Below are 20,238 nucleotides of genomic sequence, written 5' to 3'. Positions count from 1 at the left end.
TCTTATTGCGAAGCGAGCTCTGGCCTCGGCCGTCGCTCGAACTGTAGTCGACACGACACCACCGCAGCGTCCACTGACCCCACGCCACCACAGCTGGAACTCTTGTAGTCGTGACCCGTGCTGCCACTCCTCTCTCCTCCTCGTCTTTGATCCGTCAAGTTCGCCGTCGTTTTTTCTTTCCTCGTCGTTGTGGCCGGAGGCTCTCGTTGCCGCGGCGGCCGTAGCCGTGCTCCGTCGAGCGCCGATGACCGTGCAGACCTCTCCGGCTCAGCGCGTGCAGGCGACCGTGGCCCCGCACCGTCGAGCACTAGTTTATCTTCCAATCCCCATTTGATTGCTCCTGGAGCAAGCTAATCCAATAGAGAAATAGATGCTCGATAGTGGATCGGAGCACATCCAGTGATGGTGGAGCTGTTGACAGCATGCACAAATGTGGGCGTCACGCCTAGTAACTGCAAGTGTGGTGGTATGGAGGGCCGCGAGATGGGGAATGTCAACACGCCTAGCCATAGAGCGGCATCATCCGCGGCGACGATGTGAGCTTTTGCGATGATGACTTGGTGGATGCGCGCAACATCCTTTGATGGCCCGGCTGCTGGCCCATTATTATGGGTAAGTTTTTTGAGTTGTAGAGTCACGGTTAGATCTGAGATACACGGCTCAGATGGCGACTGTAGAGAAAAGTCGACTGGAGTGACTGCATAGGATCTTGTCCTATTTCCAGCACCTATGGTTGGCGACTACCGCTGCCTCGTCGCGCCACCCACCTCCTACTCATGTCTCTTGACCCCGTCCTCTCCTAATCACCCACATTGCGACTCCTCCGTCGTTAGCCTCGTCCGACCACCATTTCCTATCGTCCCACCCTGTTTGGCTATGGTCTTGTTCATCACCACTATTGTATCGTGACCACCACCCTCAAAGCCTCTTCTACAGTCGGTTAGTGGAACTTTAACCTTTTCTAGATCCTCCCAATGAACACATAGGTGGGTCGTTTGACCGCGCGATCTATAGTGTGATAGCGTTTGCGTTGCCTTTATTTCGAAGCACACAAAATTCTTGATATTTTTGTTTTGGCTCTTTTTTAAACAAAATATTTTATTTTCGACTTGCGGGAAAAACAGAGAGGTGCTACACGAGTGATGCTCCCCTGGAGCTAGAAAAATCTGTCGCGCATCCTATCCTACAGAGTACACAGACCGACCCAAACACTGAAATTTCTTAGCTTCAAAAAAAAAAAAAAAACCACTGAAATTCCCCTAAAACCAGCACGGACCAACTTCACCGGCGGCTCTCCGCCGCCGTAAACCGATGACCCTTGCATTATGCTTCTCGCGGTCAGGGCTTCTCAACCGGCGCATCAACCATCTGGCGAATCAAGTCCTTCGCCTCCACCTCGCATTCTCCTCCTCGGCCTCGCCGTCCCCGTCCGACCCCTCCTCCTCCTCCGCCGCCGCCGCCGCCACCGGCCCCCAGACCACCATCAGGGAAGGGAAAGCGGAGATCTTTTTGGACGAGTCGAACTCGGTCTTCTACAACAAGGCCCAGGTTTGTGTTTTGGATTTTTATATTCCATTTTATAGGAACAAAATGATACTCCGTATTTTAAATGGATGTCATCGATTTGTGCAAACATGATTTATATTTTACTGTAGCATAGACGTCGAGTGGTCGAAGAGCAATCTGGTACCTTTTATGTTCTCAGCGTTTAGCTCCAATTCAAATTAGGGTGCTAACGTTGCTCTTCATTTGCTATACTGTGGAATATAGACAATTAGTGTTGTGGCTTTTTTTTCTAGCACTACATTTCCTCTCACCAATTACTAATTTTACAGTAGTTTAGGTCCCAGAAGTTGTCTTTAGCTGTCGATGGTTTGAATTTTTATGCAAAAATGGCTTCAGAGTGGCGTTTTTGTTATGATTTATTATGATCTTAAGAGAGAGCATTTCTTGCTAGGTTAACAATAGAGATATTTCTATTGCTGTACTGAGATCATTTATTTTGAAAAGACATGAAGAATATGCCACCCGATCAAGAAAAGGTATTGAGCTCGCACCAGTACCGATATTCTACTTTTACACCAGTATACTCCAACTGCTTCTGACTGGGCAGCAGTACTGAAATACTGCAAATATGATAGCAGGAACAAAAGACACTACATTGAGCGAGCATGCTAAGTATAAAGAACCGAAAGTTCTTGAGGTGGGTTTTTTTTTGGTTTACTGCTACTATTATATGGTTATATACCCCCTACATTTAATTGGTAGTTAGTGCAATATTTCACCTTTTTAATCCCTTTGTGTGGGTTTCTAGTTATGCCTACTGTAATGTCTGTATGCAGTATTCTTCTATGCAGATATGATTGATAGATCGTTAAAGAATTTCTGATTAGTTATGAGTTTATATGATGTCACCATATATGTTTGAAAGGAAAGGATATCTGTTTCTACTGTTCCTTGTGAAGTATTTGCTACTAATTTGATTCATGTTAGCTTTGAGTAAACAATCAAAGTGCTGCTGGCATAACAGTGCTGAACTGCTGATCCTAGTCCTAGTCTTATTCTTTTTGCAGGCGTTAGCTGCATCAGGACTAAGAGCCATTAGGTATGCTGTTGAGGTTGATGGAATCGGTGAAGTTACTGCTGTTGACAATAATGAAGGTGCACTGGTTACTTTCAGCATCAGTATTGTAGATATTTTATAGACTCAAGTACAAAGCTTATATTTTATTAGACTGATTCGAAATATTTGCTAAACTGTAGCTGCTGTAGAAGCCTGCAAGAAAAATATACAGCACAATGGCAGTCTTGCATCTTCAAAGGTGGTACCACATCACGCTGATGCACGTGTCTACATGCTCACGCATCCAAAAGAATTTGATGTGGTACTACCTTCTTCCTATTTCCATGTGTGCTTTCTTTTTTCAGCACCACTGTTACAAGGTTCCCTACCATTCTTAGACTTTCTCAAAGATGGCTGTGGCAGGCAAGGAGGCAGGGGCGGAACCAGAAAGGCAGAAATTACTGATAGGAGGGGCCAAGTGCTCAAAAGATATGTTATTAGGGGAGACAAATCAATATTTTTACTGAATTATATAGCAAAATATCATGTGCATAAGAGAAATTCATCTAGCATAGGGGGTGTTTGGCCTCCCACCGCCCCTGAAGGGAGGGCCCCCTATAAGCACTGAGCAGCCACACACAGACAAAGTAGGACATAGGACTTTTATCGGACCAGGAGCCTGAACCTGGGTAAATCGTTCTGTGCTCTTAAATTTCTCTGCCACTTGTGGACACTTGATTATTCTTCTTGCACAAGTACTCCTTGCCAATGGAAGTCTCCACAACATTTCATGATTTAAGAGATAGGAGTGTTGATAGTTTTTCTTGGTGTATTGATAATTGAATTATCAAAATGCTGTACTATTTCAACTGGAACTTTAACACATATAATAGAGAACTAACAAAATTCTCTTACCTTTTCAAAGTTCATAGAACCAGTTTAAGTTTTATCATTTATGTTTATGTGACATTGAGTAGTCAATGCCCCACATACAGACATGTTGATATTTTTTCTTGTGATCCTTCCTGTCTACCCTTTTTCCTAATCAGTTTTGACAACATTTGTCTAGGTTAGCTTCTATAGGTTACTAACCATGAATTTAGTTTCTGTCAACACAGCATGTGTGCATCTTTAGGTGATCATGAATCAATAACACACAGCACATAAGACAACAATGTGTTATTCACATAAACTCTGGCATGGATTAGAAACATTGCATTGAAAGTTTAGAACCTTTTTAATAGTATATAAGACCTGGTGGGTTTAGAAGGAGCAGATTGATTTGAAAGTTTGTTCACTAGTTTAGAATTCAACATGTACATTTCTACCCCTTTAAAAGCCTCTCACATTGCAGTTTTGCACTGGCCTGTCTTGCTAGCTAACTTAATTACTCAAACAAGCACGGAAAAGCCATGTAGTATCTATTGAATCCCCTGCACCAAAAATAACTAGAAAGGGCCAGCCTGCCTAATGCTCTTGGTTGCGCTAGAGGGAGGGAGGTTTAATATTAGGAACATTGTATCATGGAAGTGCTTTTGGTGACGAATTTACATTTGTTGAGTTCATATGACTGATTTAGATATTTGATTACATAGTATTAAATCTGTGAAAATTTGTACCACAAGGAAGCGACAGAGGCATTTACTAACGGAACAAATCATATAATGTACCTGTCACATATTTGCCACCTGCAAATGGCTCATTCTGATTTAAGCATAGGGAAATAATATGGGTTGGCATGATTTGAATTATGTCCTAATGTCCTATACATGCTGAATCAGGTTGACCTTGATCCTTATGGATCACCAGCTGCATTCCTTGATTCGGCGGTTCAGTGTGTAGCAGATGGGGGTATCTTAATGTGCTCAGCTACAGACATGGCAGTGCTTGCTGGTGGAAATGCAGAAGTTTGTTTTTCTAAGTGAGATTTTCAGTTTCTGAATTAAATATGAATTGCTATCTGCAGGACTTACTGGAGTTATACTCATGATACCTGCCATATGCACTTGCAGGTATGGTTCTTATCCATTAAGAGGTAAACACTGCCATGAGATGGCGCTAAGGATCCTTCTTGCCTGCATTGAAGTAAGACATGAGATTGTTTTCTTGTGCCCCCATATATATTCATGATGAATGATCTTGAGCTTGATTTCTTGTGTTTCTATATGTTCATGATGATGATCGCAGTTACATTTTTCTTCTTGCCTTGCAGTCACATGCAATCCGTCACAAGCGCTACATAGTTCCTATAATATCAGTACACATGGATTTCTACATTAGGGTTTTTGTGCGAATCTTCACGTTGTCACCTGCTTTCATCTTTTCCTGATACATTCTTTTCCTTATGGTGAAGATGTGTTGTTTTCTATATGATGGTACTTTTTTGGTATCTAATAACATATCTTTACCAATGTTCCTATATTATATTCAGCTCGGCTAGTACAGTAAAAAGCTCACCACTCAAATTGGCGCATGTTTACCAATGCACTGGGTGCAATTCATTTCACCTGCAAAATATTGGAAGAATTAATTCAAAGGTAGTCTTTCTTATCTTCTTTTATTTATCTTGCATGTTTTAATGTTATAATCATTTGATCCAGGATGAGAGAAACATTGCTGTACCAAATTTTTGCCCTACTGTGCCTGAAGTATGTTCTGAATGTGGCCATAAATTTGTCATGGGGGGACCTATTTGGAGTGCTCCAATACATGACAAGAAATGGGCTACCTCAGTATTATCAGATATTCTTGCTTTGAGAGAAGCATATCCAGCTTATCCAAAAATTTCTTCTATACTAACATCAGTCTCAGAGGTAATGCCCTTTTCTTCCGCTGTACACAGTGCAACTGACATAGAGTGGAAAAATGGAAGGATCGATCTTGTAAGTTGGTGTTAGATTAGATAGAATAGGCTATGTTATGGATGATAGATCTGTAGATGTACCAGAAATTCTTGTCTAGCTACACTCCATCTTGATACATAACTTTTTGTTTTGATCTTGACATGGAATGCTTCCTTGTATTCTTGCATCTTCTGCCTGACCAAGTAGGTGATCTCTTCTGAGGGCAATTTTTTTTCACTACCTGCTGTTTTCCCACCACCATTAACAGATAATATGATAATTTTTGTCTCTCCGTTCTTCAAGCTCCATAAATCTTTGACAACATATGATACATTTTTATGGGCATAATTGCTGCCTGGACACCAGTTTGTGTCATTTATTGGACGGATGAAAAATATTTATCTATTCCAAGGTGCCAAAAAATGGTTTCTTGCTGTATGACAACATGCCTATCAAATATGTCATTGTCGATTCAGGAAACAAATGGTTGCTGAACAGTCTGTTTTGCCTTTCATGAAGTAGCTCATGCTGTTGGCCCAGTTAGGATTTATGACTTTTGCACTGTTTAGACATATGTTTGAGCGATGTTGAGCTCTATTCAGGAGTGCCACCAATAATTTTCTAATCCATCTTCTTGTCTTATTTTGATTAACTAAAGGAACTGGCATCCTACAATTAATACATGTGAATCTGAGACAATCCCTGTATCAGTCTCCTCCCTTATTCCTCGCATATGGAGCCATCATTGAACTGGGTATGCCTCTGTTAGATATTACTGTAGAAACTGAAACATTATTAAACATCTGCCTAGATGAACTGGATCGCTTGTTCCTGTTCTTTATTCCTGTTGCACCTGGTCCACTCCCCAAGGCTGTCAGTTTCTCCACCAAATTGTAGAACAAATCTCAAAGATTATTGTCAGAATGTAATATTTGCTCATCTCCTTTCCTTTTATCCTTATTTGAAAGCATATAGCTGACATATACAAGGAGCTAGTCACATATCCTCTTTCTTGATTCTTTAGAGTCTACTGTCAGCTGGGTCTAGTCGCTTTTGTGACTTCAAAATAGTTTCATTAGCTTCTGAAGTAAATTCTATTAGATGAGATACATATCCAAAAAAAAAAGATAGTATAATTTGTCTCATATATGCTTTAATTTCAAGGATTCAAAGAAAAATGAAAACATGCTGATTATACAAAAATCGTGAGGGGCCTAGAATTAGAGGTTTCTCTCTCCGCCCTGTTGGAAACACAAATTTCTAATAGACAATGCCGTAAAGAAGAGCTAAACTGAAGTGTCCTTGAAGGTCAAGCTTTTAATTCTTTTTTACACAAATGCCACGAATTATGATGGCTGATATTATTTTTTCCTTTCGAAGGCACTGAAATAAAGAATGTTTGTTTTTACTCTGTAGTCCAAGTTAAATGTACATGTAAACATTTTCACATCTATGGATTAATAGTTCCATAGATACTTATGGTCTTTGTGGATTGATGAATCACATCACATGTTTTCATGCAGGAATTGCTGGAGGCACCTTTATTTGTGAGTCTTCACAGTTTGTGTGCAATACTGAAGTGCACTAATCCAACCATGGTTATGTTACAATCTGCTATCAGAAATGCTGGGTATCAAGTATCAGGAAGTCATGTGGATCCACTAGCTCTTAAAACAGATGCCCCAATGTCAGTGATCTGGGACATCATGCGATGCTGGGTATGATGCATTTCTTTGTTTTATCTAGGCTAATCAATCATGTTTGGCTGATTGATTAGTAACTTTGTTTTGCAGGTCAAGCTTCACCCAGTTAAACATCGACCTGGAAATCATCCAGGCAATGTGATACTTTCCCAAGAGCCTAAATTGCAGGTAGCTGATAAATCACAGTTTCGCATCATTTCTTTGAAAATTGCGTGAAAAAAGTTATTATGCAAAAGCAGCAAGCCCTGTATGGAATAACTAAGCTGCATATTATGAACTTGGTTCATTAATGGGGTAAGCACCGCTGGGAAGATACCCAGATGGCGTTGGGTCCTTAGAAGGGGAGTAGACTTGGATTGGGGTGACATGCTTTTTGTAGAAGATCTAGTCAATCTGACTAATCAAAATGTTCTTTTTTTTTACAACAACTAATCAAAATGTTAGTAACCCCTTATGAACAAAGTGTAGAAAATCCACATTAGTTTGTAGCTGTTCTTTGTCCTAAATTATCTTCTCCATCTGTTTTGGACCGGCCCTTTGTATTGGGCCATTTTATCTGTGATGCTGATTGGCTTAGTGGGTGTGAGGTTGACACCCTCTAAGTGCAGGTGCCACGGGAAATTGGCAACTGCCTGGGGGCTGGTGTCTTGGGTGGTCGGTTAGGGAATGAAAAATTGTGGTCAGGGAATTGAGAGACTTATTTAGTAATCAAGTATATGGGATCAGTACTCCATGTAGAGAGTTGACATAAAAAGAGAGAAACAGACAGCCTAACTCAGACTGGCTGCTCGTCTTAAGGGGCTGCCCCTGGGCTGGGCTCCTTTGGATTGATGTCCGTGCCTTCCCAGCCAAAACTTGGCCATTGACCATAGGCAGGATAGTAGTTTGGATCCCAACCGCATTTTGGCTTGCCCAGTATCACACGGCCAACACGTTCATTTTCTGGCCAATGCATGGCAGATTCTTTGGGCTGCAGATTCGGTCACCAAAGTTTGGCCGGCCAACTATTTGGCTTGGCACAAAACACCATTAATCAAAACGTGCGCCCTCAAATGCCCAATGGCCTAGGTACATGTTGGCTCTGAAAAGTAATAGTAAGCATAGTGACCACATTTAACTTCAGTTGAGCTAAGAGCTCTGTAGCTGACTATACAGCTTAGTTGGCTTGTCACAGAACAGCATTAATCAAAACGCGTGCCCTCAAATGCCCAATGGCCTAGGTACATGTTAGCTCTGAAAATTAATACTAACCATAGTGGCCACAGTTAAGCTTGAGCTGAGCTAAGAGCTCTGTAGCTGACTACGCAGCTTCTCTGCATGTTTAATTTGATTTCTGAAAGATATTTTTAGGAATAAATAGTTCTTGGAATGCTTAATTTTTTATTGTTCTTGATTCTGGTTTCCTCTAGCAATTTTGTAGTCATATTTGTTTTATATAATTTTTGACACGTTTGTTGAACAAAAAATGCTCCCCTTGCCATTATAATAAACGTTCAGAAAAAATAGGATGGAGTTAGCATTTATTCCTCATTTAACATTTTCATTATTTCCTTTTTTGAATAACTGCCAGGCAAATTTTTCCAAAGTACTTGTGGCCTCAGTCACTCGGAAGAGCCCAAGATTCATGCCAAATCCTGAGAAGTATTGGGGTCCTGGGACAAAGGCTGGTAGGCATCCGAAAACATTTCAGATGAATAATCGTAACTGACAAGATCTCCGCGCCAGAAGATGGACAAGGGTGTTTGGAGAAGCATAATACAGACTTTTGGCTGGCAAACCCCTTATTAAGTTTTGGGGTATATTATTAATTGCTGCGGGTCCTGAATTTTCTTTTTGCTTGGAGTGCATTTAAGTTTTGGAGTGCATTTTCCTTCCACCAATCTCATCAAGACAAGCGTAGAACAAGGTACCGGGGTTGGAAGAGATTAGGGTTTGGAATAGCAAAAATAAGGTTGATCTTTTTTATCATTATCAGTTGGATTGGATACCTTAATCGATTATGGACCTCTCATCATCATATATATTGAAACATCAGATCGAAAACCAGGTTATGCAGCTCAACAAACAGATCCAAAGGAATCCAATGACCAACGTGAGAGCTTGTGGGAAAGAAGGTACACAAGGTTGCATGGACCGTGAGATTTTGATTGTGTGTTATGTTATATCTTGTTATTACACTTAATGAGATGGGGTTTCATGCAGAACAAGGTTGCATACCGCATCATCCATAGATACTATTATAAGTCATTCCAAGAATATTGTAGAGTCAAAGCATTTCAAGTTTGATCAAATTTATATGATAACATAATAATATCTATGATACCATCTAAGTACTATTAGGTTTTTGATTAGTTATATTTTCATAGTAATATCTGTTTCTTGAAATGACTTATAAATTGGGATGGAGAGAGTAATACTACTGCATTAAAGTTGGATGCATTATAGTTGGAGATACAATAGGAAAAAAAATACTAACTAGAGTATCCAGTATACTGATGCATTATAGTTGGAGAGCTTGATACAGGTGGACCTACGCCTAACCATCTGGATCCTCTGGGCCCCGTCGCCATCGTGTTGTACTTGTACCTCGAGGGCGGTGATAACCGCCACAGGGCATCGCTTTCGCCAACGTTTGTCAGTGGGGTCGGTGGCGAAGAACCTGACGGTGCACAGCCTGCCGCATCCCAGGTGCACTATGGCGGAGGTGTTCCAGAACCACTCCCTAGGCGGCCTGAAGTCCTCCCACACACCGCGCACCTCCGGCGGCGACGAGGCGGTGGCGGTGTTGAGGTCCGCGGCGCAGAGGCGGCGGTCTGGCGAGGAGGAGATGCCGAACCAAAGGTTGCACCCAGGGACGTACTCCGCCTTGCCGCGGAACGGGAGCGCCCAGTCGCCTTCCTTGCGCCAGGCGCGGCGCGCCGTGTGGAAGGAGTAGGTGCCAACGCCATCCACGTACGTCCAGATGGCTGCGCCGGCGACGGCGTGGGAGAGGACCTGGGAGCCGCCGTACCCGGGGTCTTGCACGTACGGCGGCTGCGGGAGGTCGTGCCAGTACCAATCGTCGCGGTCAGGCACGTAGTGGAGGGCCTCGAAGCAGCTGCGCCTCTCGCTAGGGATGTGGTCGAGGACGTACAGGTTGTCGCCGTCGCCGTCGCCGGCGGGGACCGACGCGGAGATGGTGTGGTACTTCTCGGCGCCCACCGTGGGCCCGGCGCGGATGGCGCCGTTGGCGGCGTCGCAGATGAGGGTCCGGCGCAGCTCGTCGATGGACACGATCCGGTCGCCGCCGAGGAGGTGGAAGTTCAAGGCGGTGGTAGCGTCGGGTATCCCGCTCGGGTGCGGGGGAACCTGGAAGCGCACGGCGGGAGGAGGAAGGGGCACGCCCACGTCCATGGCCTCCGGCTCCGGCTCCGGCTCCGATTGGAACAAGGGTTCCACGTCCACCGAGTGCAGCGTGTAGGTCCGGTCCCTGTGGTCGGTGAGACACAGGTGGACATGCCTCCGCTCCGCCGCCGCCGCCATGCCTGACGTCGTCGCTTGCCGTACGAGACAGGAGAAACCAGCTATTTTGTTCAATCACCGGCCTATAATATCCATCCATATATATAGAGAGAGATTAATTAGAGAGAGAAATATTGTCGTCCTCCAGTCAGTCCAGGTCGGTCGAGGACTTGCTGGATCGATTCCGAATTGGAGCGGATCCATACGCCCCTACCTACCAAAATTAATAAACCCTCAACAGGAGGAGATCACATCACATAACAGCATGCTTCAGCTTTCGTCTCTCTGGCCTCGGCAGACTCGACGTCGACGTCGCAGACTGCGACGCCGACGACGATGGTGGCAGCCGGTGCCCGTGCCTCCTCCACAGCGAGCTCTGCTGCCCCAACGATTCTTTGGACGACGACGGTGTCGTCGCCATAGAAATCATCCAGGACGAAGAGTTGTTAAAGGACCTCGCCATAGCCGCGTCGCTGCCAGTGCCGACCACCACCACCGGACACCACAACGAGAACATCAAGTCGGGGTGCTGCTGGGGCGTTTCCTCTTCAGGTGGCTCGCCGCCGGTGCACGCCGCCGCGCTGCTGGACAACAGCTTATTATGGAACGCATGGACTACTACCACGTCGTCCAGTTTGGCGGCCGAGCCGCCGCCGCCGCCGAGTAGGAAACGGGACAGGTCGTCGGCGTCCGTCATGCGCGGCACGCCGTGGTCGTGGTCGTCGGCGCCGCTGGACATGCCAAGCACCCCTACACGTCGCCGTAGCCCTAACAACAACTGCCGCGGCAGTGGAGTCCGGCAGCAGGGCCTCGTCGTGTCACGGCGTCGGGGGCCGAGGAGCATCAGGCGAGTTCAGAGTCGGGTGTGCAGCCGCTGTGACAGCACGGAGACGCCGCACTGGCGTGCGGGGCCGGACGGGCCAGGCACCCTGTGCAACGCGTGCGGCATACGGTTCACGCGCGAACAATGCAGCAAGCCGCCGCTGCTGCTGCCGGAGTACCGGCCGTCGGCGAGCCAGAGCAGCAGGAAGGCGTGGTCAAGCTAGGAGAGAATTGATGAATGATGAAGAAGGCATAGATACGGTAGTCAATCGGCATGCCACCGTACGCAGCTAGCCGGCCGGCCGGCCGGCCACGTGTTGTTTGAATCGATTCCGAATTGGAGCCGATCCATGATTCGATATACGGTTCCAAAAAAAGAAAGAATTTGGAAGCCGAACGCACGATATGATCACATATCGAGAGGAGGCAGAGCCTGAGAGCCTGAAATACAAAATTCCCTTTGTTATTAGGAGGGACAAACAGTACAATTTTCACTAAAATTTGATTGAGTTCAAAAATTTTGACTTCCTGCAATCGTATATCCTTTCAGACGCCCATGTGTACCTACCCTTTCCAAATATATTACGTATGATAATACGTGTGTGAACACTTAAGGTTTATCTCGAGTAAAATACATGAGTGGACTCTAATTAAACTTATCCTAAAATGTCATTCAGGTACTAAAATTCTTAAAATGCCTTTTAGGTCCTAAACATTCTTTTTTGTGTCACTACTCTAGATTCCACACTTTTCAAATGTTATTTTTAGGTCTCTGGACTTGTCTCCTTGTGTCATCTAAGTTCCTGAACTTGCCATGTAGTGTTAATTAGGTCCAAATAGACCCAAATGCTTATAGGAATCCGACTCCATGTTGTTGCTAGAGGCGAGTTGTTCTAACTCGTTTAAATGCAGGCATGAGTCCGAGTCACATACGAGATACTCTAGGGCATGACCCAATATGCATGGGAATCGAACTCCATATTCATCATCGATAGACACAAGTTGTCATAACTCGTATGAGTATGGTCACTAACTAGTCCAGGTCATATACGAGACATGGAGAGCATTAGTGCACGGAAGAAACTCTTCACTACGTGGGCAATTAGTGAGAGATGGAGAAAAAAGTTGGATGGTGAGAAATTAGGTATAGATTAATTAATATTAGGTATAAAAGATATAGACTAGGATAGGAACTTAGAATGGTATATAAAACAATTGTTCATCTACCTCCGCCTAAGGAGCACTAGCTTTGCCTTTGCCACATGCACGCCATTACTGGAGACGTCATGGTCTTTGATGTGGAAGATGAAGACATGGATTGAGGACGATAAGTTAGTGACTATGATAGATTGGAACACAAAGAGAGGGGAAGACCATAGAGATGGAGATAGAAGAAAGAGAGGAAGAACATGTGGATGGAACATAGAGACCAACATGTGGGCTGGTTGGAGTTTGTTTAGACTTAGATGACACACTATAACAATGAAAGTTTGAGGATGTAAAAACGAAATTTCAGAGTTTTGAACCTAGATGACATCTCAAGATAAGTTTGGACATCTAAAATGTATTTTGAACTTCCGGAAATTGAGCAATATCACAAGACAAGTTTAAGAGTTGTTCATGCATTTTACTCATATATCTTCCTTTGTGGCCAACCCAATCCCGTGTGTAATATGGCCAGACCAATCCAACTATCGTAAGAACAACTCTAAGAAACTCTTTGTATTTTTCCTATCCTAATTTATAGGAATAGAGATGTTGGTTAAAAAAATTATTCAACAATCTTTAATTAGATCTTCAAATAGACATCCTTTATTTTAAATTTCTCGCTAGGCAAAGACAAAGAGTGAGAACTACTCTATAGAGTGAGCACAAATATAGAAAAGTTGTTAGAGGATATAGAGATATAAAAAAATAATGTTTACTCAAACTCTTCAAATAATAATTTAAAAAGTATTTTTTTTAAAAAAAACTCTAGAAGATGCTCTAAAGATCCTTATCGACGTGTAATGTACATCCTTATCGACGTGTAATGTGTACACACAATCCTAACCGTAGATATCTCTTCTCCTTCTCTAACAAGGAAGAAAAAAGAGACTTTAAAGTTCACGCGCACGATGTTATATCTTCCGTCCAGTATGGTATTTTAATTTACCGTTTTCACACGTACACCCGGCCGATATCCATGCCAAATAAATAAACCCTAAACATGATCAGGAGACTAGCGGCGCCGGCTGCTTCGCGTAGCATGCTTCAACTCTCGTGTCTCTCTAGTCTCGGCTTTCTCGATGCCGGCGTCGCGGACTGCGACGGCTCGTGCGGCCTCGACGGCGGCGGCGGCCCATGCCTCCTCCACAGCGGGCTCTGCTGCCCCGCCGATTCGCTGGACGACACCGTCGTCATAGAATTCATCAACAACGAGGAGTTCTTGGAGGACCTCGCCATAGCGGCCTCGCTGCCGCCGGGCACGGAGTTATTGCTGCCCACCGCCGAGCGTGGGTGCCAGGGCGTTTCCTCTGCAGACGGCGCGCCACGGCTGCCGGTGCGCTCTCCGCTGTCGTCGTCGGACAACAGCTCATGGATGACGTCCAGTTTGGCGGCCGAACATCCGCCGCCGCCTCTGTCGCCGGCGGTCGTCTCGCGGCTCGTCGTGCCGAAGAGGAAACGGGACAGGTCCTCCGTCATGCGCGGCAGGCGACCGTGGTCGCTGGACATGCCAAACATCCCTACACCTCACGCAGCTAACCCTAGCAGCAGCGGCGGCGGCGGCGGCAGTGAAGTCGTCCTGCAGCAGTGCCTTGTGCCGCGGCCGCCGGCGAACAGGCGGCGAGTTCAGAGGGCGTGCAGCCACTGCGACAGCACGGAGACGCCGCAGTGGCGCGCGGGACCGGACGGGCCAGGCACCCTGTGCAACGCGTGTGGCTTGCGGTACACCTTGAACAAGCTGCTGCCGGAGTACCGGCCGTCGACGAGCCCTAGCTTCCAGAGCGACAAGCACTCGAACCGACATAGGAAGGTGGTCAAGCTAAGGGAGAGGAACGCAAAAGACACGGTGGTCATCAGCATGCCACCGGCGCCGCCGCCGGGCGACGGTGGTGAATTCATGGATCATTTGTGAATATATGTTTCAGTTTCACCACCAGGTCGATGACATCGATCCAAGCAAATTGACTGTAGTCTATTATTTTATTCTTGTTTTGGATTCTAAAGATTCATTCATGGACATGCATGTTTGTAAATGTATATATATCAACATGTTGCTGAGGACATGGTTAACATGCATCCAACTGATCATGGATATACCTTACATGCTTTTGGTTGCGGTTTTGGAATGTGCTACCAATTAGCAATGTATATATATCCATCCACTCATGTAAAGAGCAAATTTAATTGAGACACATAAGGTGATGTATGCTACCAAAATCTTATAAGCATATGCATGGTCAAAATCTCTTTCAAATGTTGGGTAATTATTTTGGGCCTGCGTTCGTTCTTGGTTTTTCTATATGTATATGTTCCTTTTATGTTTGTAACCAATACTTGTAATACATAAACATGCATGTGAGCATAGGTCACTACCACACAATCCTATGATGTTTCATGCTATTGTTGCTTTTCTTTTCTTTTTTGTTTATAAGGGTTTGCCAATTATGCTTACTTTCATGTCTTGTTTGTTCAAATTTTTTTTATCATGAAGCTAGAGTGATTCAGAAATTTGACATGAGATAGGGTGTTAACATTAATTAAGTTGCAGATGTGGTCCAACATGGGACTGGAGAAAAATGGCGATGGTGCTTCCATGGCAACTAGCTTTGGCTTCAACCGAAACATGTGAAATAAATTTATTTTTTAGGATAACTTTCATGTTGATTTGGTGCTCAAACAATTACCTTCATATAGTTAGCATGATGTACATCGGCGCTAGAGGATGGTGGTGAGTTCATGGATGTTCTGTAAATATAAATATATCTTAGGTTGTGTGTGTGTGTGTGTGTGTGTAATCAAATGTCACTACTAGCATGATTATGACATCATTCAAGTGATTTTATCGTGGCTACTTATATACTTTCTTGTTGGGGTTTTGGATATTCTAGAAGTTAGTAATTATCCATCCACTCATGTAAGGAGCAAAATTTAACTCAGAGGCTTCGCATGATGTATACTACAAAAATCTTGTAAGAATGCATGAAAAAAATGGCTTTGCAATGTTGGGTATATATATGTATGTGTTCCTTTTGTGTTTGTAACCAATACTTGTAAAGTATAAACGTGTGCCCAGTACAGAATGTGTGTGTGTGCATAGGTGGACATTATTAGGTTATCACTATGATTTTTTATGCTATTGTTGTTTTTCTTTCCTTCTCTTTTTTTTTGTTTATAAGGGTTTGCCAATTATGGATAGCGTATTATATTCAAATATGTGCCTATACATGCACGTGGTGAGTTTATAAATGTTTTGTAAATATAATAATATCTCAGATGAAGATAGAGTGATTCAGAAATTTCACATGAAATAGAGTGTTAATATTAATGAAGTCACTGATGTGGTATAAAATGGGATAGAAAAAATGGTGATGGTGCTTGACAACTAAAACAACTGGATTCAACTAAAACAATATCTGAAATAAATTTACTTTTTAGGCTAACTTTCATGTTAATTTGGTGCTCAAACAATTACTTCTATAGTCAACATGGCACTAGCACTAGAAGAAGGTGGTGAGTTTATGAATGTTTTGTAAATATAATAATATCTCAGATCAGGGACATCTAAGCAAATTGACTATAGTCTATTACTTATTCTTGCGTTGGATTCTGAAGATTTATTCATGGATATGTTTGTAAATGTATACTCCCTCCATCCTTGAATATAGTGCATTATGGCTATTTTCAGACAAAATAAGAGAGAGAGAGAGAGAGAGAGAGAGAGGGAAAGAGAGAGCAATAGACACATGTACCCCTCATTTAACTTCCTAATTTGTTAAAATCTGATCATATTCCACATGATTAAAGGGTGCAATCTAAAATTCCCTATAGAAAATATGGTAAGCACTCAATTACTTTCATCTCCTGTATTTTTATTTAAGTAAACATTATCTTCTTGTTCCCAAAATGCACTATATTTGGAGACGCCTCTCAAATGCCAGAATGCACTCTATTGCAAGATAGAGGAAATATGTATCAACATCACTAACGACACAATTATGACATCATTCAATTGATTTTATCGTGGCTACTTATTCATTTTTAATTAGAGCATCTCTAGTGGTACCTCAATATCTTTGGGATAAATTTGTTTTTTTATTGCTCCAATAATTTTCTAATACCTCTCCTTTTTTTGGTGGCCACCGGTATCTTCCTCATCTCCCCTCAAACAAAGGACAAGTGTTGTATCTCCCCCAATAGTATGGGGACAACTACTACTTTTCAGCCATCTTTTCTCCTACACATGTGAGACCCATCTTTTATATAGGTAGGGAGATATATCAGCGTATTGTTGTAGCAACTCCCCCAATATTTACGAGGGTTACCTCAATACATACATATTGGGGATAGATTATTAGGGAATTGGTGGAGATACTCATGTATCCTTCCATTCATGTAAGGAGCAAATTTAATTCGAAGACATCGTTTGATGTATGCTACCAAAATCTTATAAGCACGTATGGACAAAATCTCTTAGCAATGTTGGGTTACATTCGTTCGTGATGTTTTTATATATAGGCATATGTTCCTTTTGTGTTTGTAATCAATTTGTAATGTATAAACATGTGCCTATTACAGAATGTGTTTAGAGAGGTAGAAATCATTAGGTGATGCCATGATGTTTGATGCTAAAGTTGTTTTTGTTTTTATTCTCTTTTGTTTATAAGGGTTGGCCAATTATGGGTAGTGTATTATATTAAAGAATTGTGCCTATATGTGCATGTCTTGTATGTGTAAATTTTTATCTTGAAGCTAGAGCGATTCAAAAATTTAACATGGCATAGGGCACTAATATGAATTGAGTTGTACATGGGTGTCAAAAGGGACAGTAAAAAAATGGTGTTCGTGCTTGCCAACTAGAACGACAGGCTTAACATCCGAAATAATTTTTTAGGGTAAATTTCATATTGATTTGGTGCTCAAACGTTTCCTTTCAAGTCCCAAAGAACATTCATATATGCCTTAGCTATTTAGTTATATTGGACCTATACATATTACATATCAAGAGACCATAGTCACAAAAATGCGCCTAAATTGGTTATCAATGGATCAATCAATTCATGATAAACTCTGACAGCAATCTACCATGCAATATGTGTAGTCAAAATATTCTCAACAAGCCAATTAATCGTCAAAAACCGATATACAACTCAACTTAATACAGATTCTGGAAAGTATAAAAAGAAAAATTAGGAATTTGGGATGCAGGATACAAGGGAAAAACTAAAACACACCAGCCTGTTCTCTGGCACCTATCTCCTAAGCTACTTCATACATAACAAGCATTTTTGCTAACTCTACCCTCATCTTTGCTCCAAACATGCTGCATCAAAGAAGATAAAATTAGCAACACCATCAGAGGTAGGGAATGAATGGCAGAGACAGACATAGACCTATGAAAAAATACATGAAAACTTCGCGTGGAACATGATTTTTTGGACATCTAGATTCTAGAAGCTACTAGTATAAATGTTATCATGAAAGTCAATATCATGATAAAACTAATGATATTCGAGTATTATCTACCAGCCTCGTTAATTGAAATGTGAAACTTTTAGAAAAAAATTAAATATGCATGCAAAAAAGGCTTTGTGATGATATTATGAACCCACTTTTTCCTTTAAAAAGCTATTGAAGGTGCATCATCCAGAACCTAATTATGAAGCACTTCACTATTCGGTGTTACTCTCTTTTGCCTCTTCTTGTACCTAGTCTGCAACATTGCAGGATTTATAATTTGTAGATACCACAATAGCATCTTTATGCATTATTAAAACAAATGCAAGGAATAAAACTGTTTAGAGCAACTTAACAACCTATAGTGAAGCTGGAATAAGAGGTTCACTCATCAATCTATATTTCTATTGTGATATCTAGAATAAAAGATCCACTTATCCACCAGCAGCTCTATCGTGAAATTATTCAATCCTGACTTTCTGGGGAAGCATAGCATATCATAAACTATAGACTACTCTGTGAACAAAATTAGAAGTAAATCCCAGATATTCACAAGACGAATATATTTAGTCTCACCTTCATGCTATCATCTAGCTTTTGCTTTTCTCACTTTCAAAGTATTTGAGGACACCATATCCAACCGTACCAGCCAAAAATAGAACAACTGTTGGAGTGAACGATGGATAAAGGTACTTGACAAAGAAGCTGTCATATTCCTCTGGAAGAAAACCTGCATGACATACAAGTTCAAAACATGACTACTTGGCTCAACAGTTCTGCAGTACCAAAAGCTTGGCATATAATTCACTGGATGAGTCAAACTCACAACTTAGCAGTTAGGTTACCCTTACATAGCAAAATGTCCCTTACAATGGTATTACTGCTTCTGGTGCTCAACATTCTCTCTCATTTAGATGACCAAAGGTAAAAATTTTCTTTGGTAGTTTTGTGCATCATGCTACAGAAAAATTCAGTTCCACATCACTGATTACTTCAGCACATCATGGTTCAGGATTCAGGAATCGCGCCTGGCAATTACAGAGTTGTGATGATTGCTGCACCAACATCTTCCATTTGAAGATTTCTCGTGTCTTTAGTACTATAATGTGATTTCTGTTAGGTGCAGTATCGGTTAAAAGTTAGGGTCGTTTCCATGTTTGAATGTGTGTGATTTACTGATTTACCATAGGAAGTTATAGGATGGTCAGAAATCTTTTGCCATGTGGGCTGAAAAGCTACCACAGGGTCACCATCATGGCAATTTTCATCGATTCACCAAAAATTGCTACAAATAAAGCCTCATCCTCTATTGATGTAGCTATATGTACTCACACAGTTCAACACTAAAGTTCCTCTTTTGGGGAACTATAGTGACATTTAAACTGAATTCACCAACAGTCCATCACATCACCCTAAGCAAAGTGAGTGCAGCATTGTAAATTGGAGACCAAATTGCGACTGCAGATATTACCGGAGGCGGCGAGCGCGATGCCCTCGACAAGGATGATGATGCCGAGTCCCAGCCAGGCGAGGAGGAAGGCGTTCTCGTTGGCCTGCCGCTGCCGCAGCTCCTCCTCCGTGGGCCCCTTCCCATCGGCGCCTCCGGACTTGGACGCTGCCTCCTGCTGCTGCTGGAAGATGGACGCGCTTCCCGCCGGCGCGCGGCGGACTACGGGCGCCGGAGGCTCCAGCGCCTTGGTGTCCTTGCCCTTGCTGCCGCTCTTGGGCTTCTTGCTCTTCTTCTTGCTCCCCGAGCCCGACGAAGAGGCGGCGATGCGGAACACGGATGGCGCGCGGAGGAGGGGCACGCCGGCACGGGGGAGGAGCGCGGTGGTAAGGGACGCCATGGCGACGGCGTCTGCCTGCATGCCACTCACGACGGCGACCCGATTTTGTGGTGGCGATGTGCCGATGTGACGCCGCCGGCGAGGGGGTCCCCGGCCAGCCGAACCCGACCAGGGCGGGCAGGGCACCAAGCGAGGCTTGAGCCAACGTGGCGGCGCGGCGTTCGACGGCGGGAAGATTTGGGCCCCCACCGGAATCGACGCGCGCCAGCAGCAACCTCAGCCCCGGCATCCCCTTATCGCTTTGGGACGCAGCGAAGGGCAGGCACCCACCCCACGTCGCCGCACTGCATGCGCCCGGT

The 20,238-nt window shown here is 43.4% G+C and overlaps 4 protein-coding genes across 10 annotated transcripts; 2 read left to right on the top strand and 2 right to left on the bottom strand.

Moving 5' to 3' along the window:
• Positions 1,098 to 9,400, top strand: LOC8055064 (probable tRNA (guanine(26)-N(2))-dimethyltransferase 1). Of its 7 annotated transcripts, XR_002452625.1 has the most exons (14): positions 1,106 to 1,548; positions 1,958 to 2,042; positions 2,142 to 2,203; positions 2,574 to 2,661; positions 2,764 to 2,885; positions 4,345 to 4,484; positions 4,576 to 4,648; positions 4,776 to 4,864; positions 4,995 to 5,100; positions 5,164 to 5,376; positions 6,930 to 7,124; positions 7,200 to 7,277; positions 8,680 to 9,060; positions 9,145 to 9,400. XR_002452625.1 is itself a non-coding variant. In XM_021460166.1 (13 exons), the coding sequence occupies exons 1-13, from the start codon at positions 1,312 to 1,314 to the stop codon at positions 8,815 to 8,817; spliced, it is 1,626 nt and encodes a 541-aa protein (XP_021315841.1). In that variant the 5' UTR covers positions 1,106 to 1,311; the 3' UTR covers positions 8,818 to 9,365. The 7 variants fall into 7 exon arrangements, 6 of the variants coding, with proteins under 6 accessions (XP_021315843.1, XP_021315841.1, XP_021315842.1 ...); XM_021460166.1 differs by having other exon boundaries at positions 8,680 to 9,365; XM_021460167.1 differs by having other exon boundaries at positions 1,107 to 1,548; positions 2,145 to 2,203; positions 8,680 to 9,365.
• On the bottom strand, positions 9,512 to 10,935 carry LOC8068280. Its single transcript, XM_002451400.2, has one exon. The coding sequence runs from the start codon at positions 10,629 to 10,631 to the stop codon at positions 9,585 to 9,587; it is 1,047 nt and encodes a 348-aa protein (XP_002451445.2). The 5' UTR covers positions 10,632 to 10,935; the 3' UTR covers positions 9,512 to 9,584.
• LOC8055063 (GATA transcription factor 5) lies at positions 13,642 to 14,550 on the top strand. Its single transcript, XM_002453189.1, has one exon. The coding sequence runs from the start codon at positions 13,642 to 13,644 to the stop codon at positions 14,548 to 14,550; it is 909 nt and encodes a 302-aa protein (XP_002453234.1).
• Positions 17,693 to 20,238, bottom strand: LOC8068278 (protein LOW PSII ACCUMULATION 2, chloroplastic). Its single transcript, XM_002451399.2, has 3 exons — positions 19,564 to 20,238; positions 18,669 to 18,822; positions 17,693 to 17,958 (listed from the first exon to the last, which is right to left on the bottom strand). The coding sequence occupies exons 1-2, from the start codon at positions 19,958 to 19,960 to the stop codon at positions 18,683 to 18,685; spliced, it is 537 nt and encodes a 178-aa protein (XP_002451444.1). The 5' UTR covers positions 19,961 to 20,238; the 3' UTR covers positions 17,693 to 17,958; positions 18,669 to 18,682.

This window comes from Sorghum bicolor, chromosome 4, assembly GCF_000003195.3.
Source record: "Sorghum bicolor cultivar BTx623 chromosome 4, Sorghum_bicolor_NCBIv3, whole genome shotgun sequence".
NCBI lineage: Eukaryota > Viridiplantae > Streptophyta > Magnoliopsida > Poales > Poaceae > Sorghum > Sorghum bicolor.
Note: the sequence above shows the minus strand (reverse complement) of the source record. Positions and strands in the feature narration are given on the sequence as shown.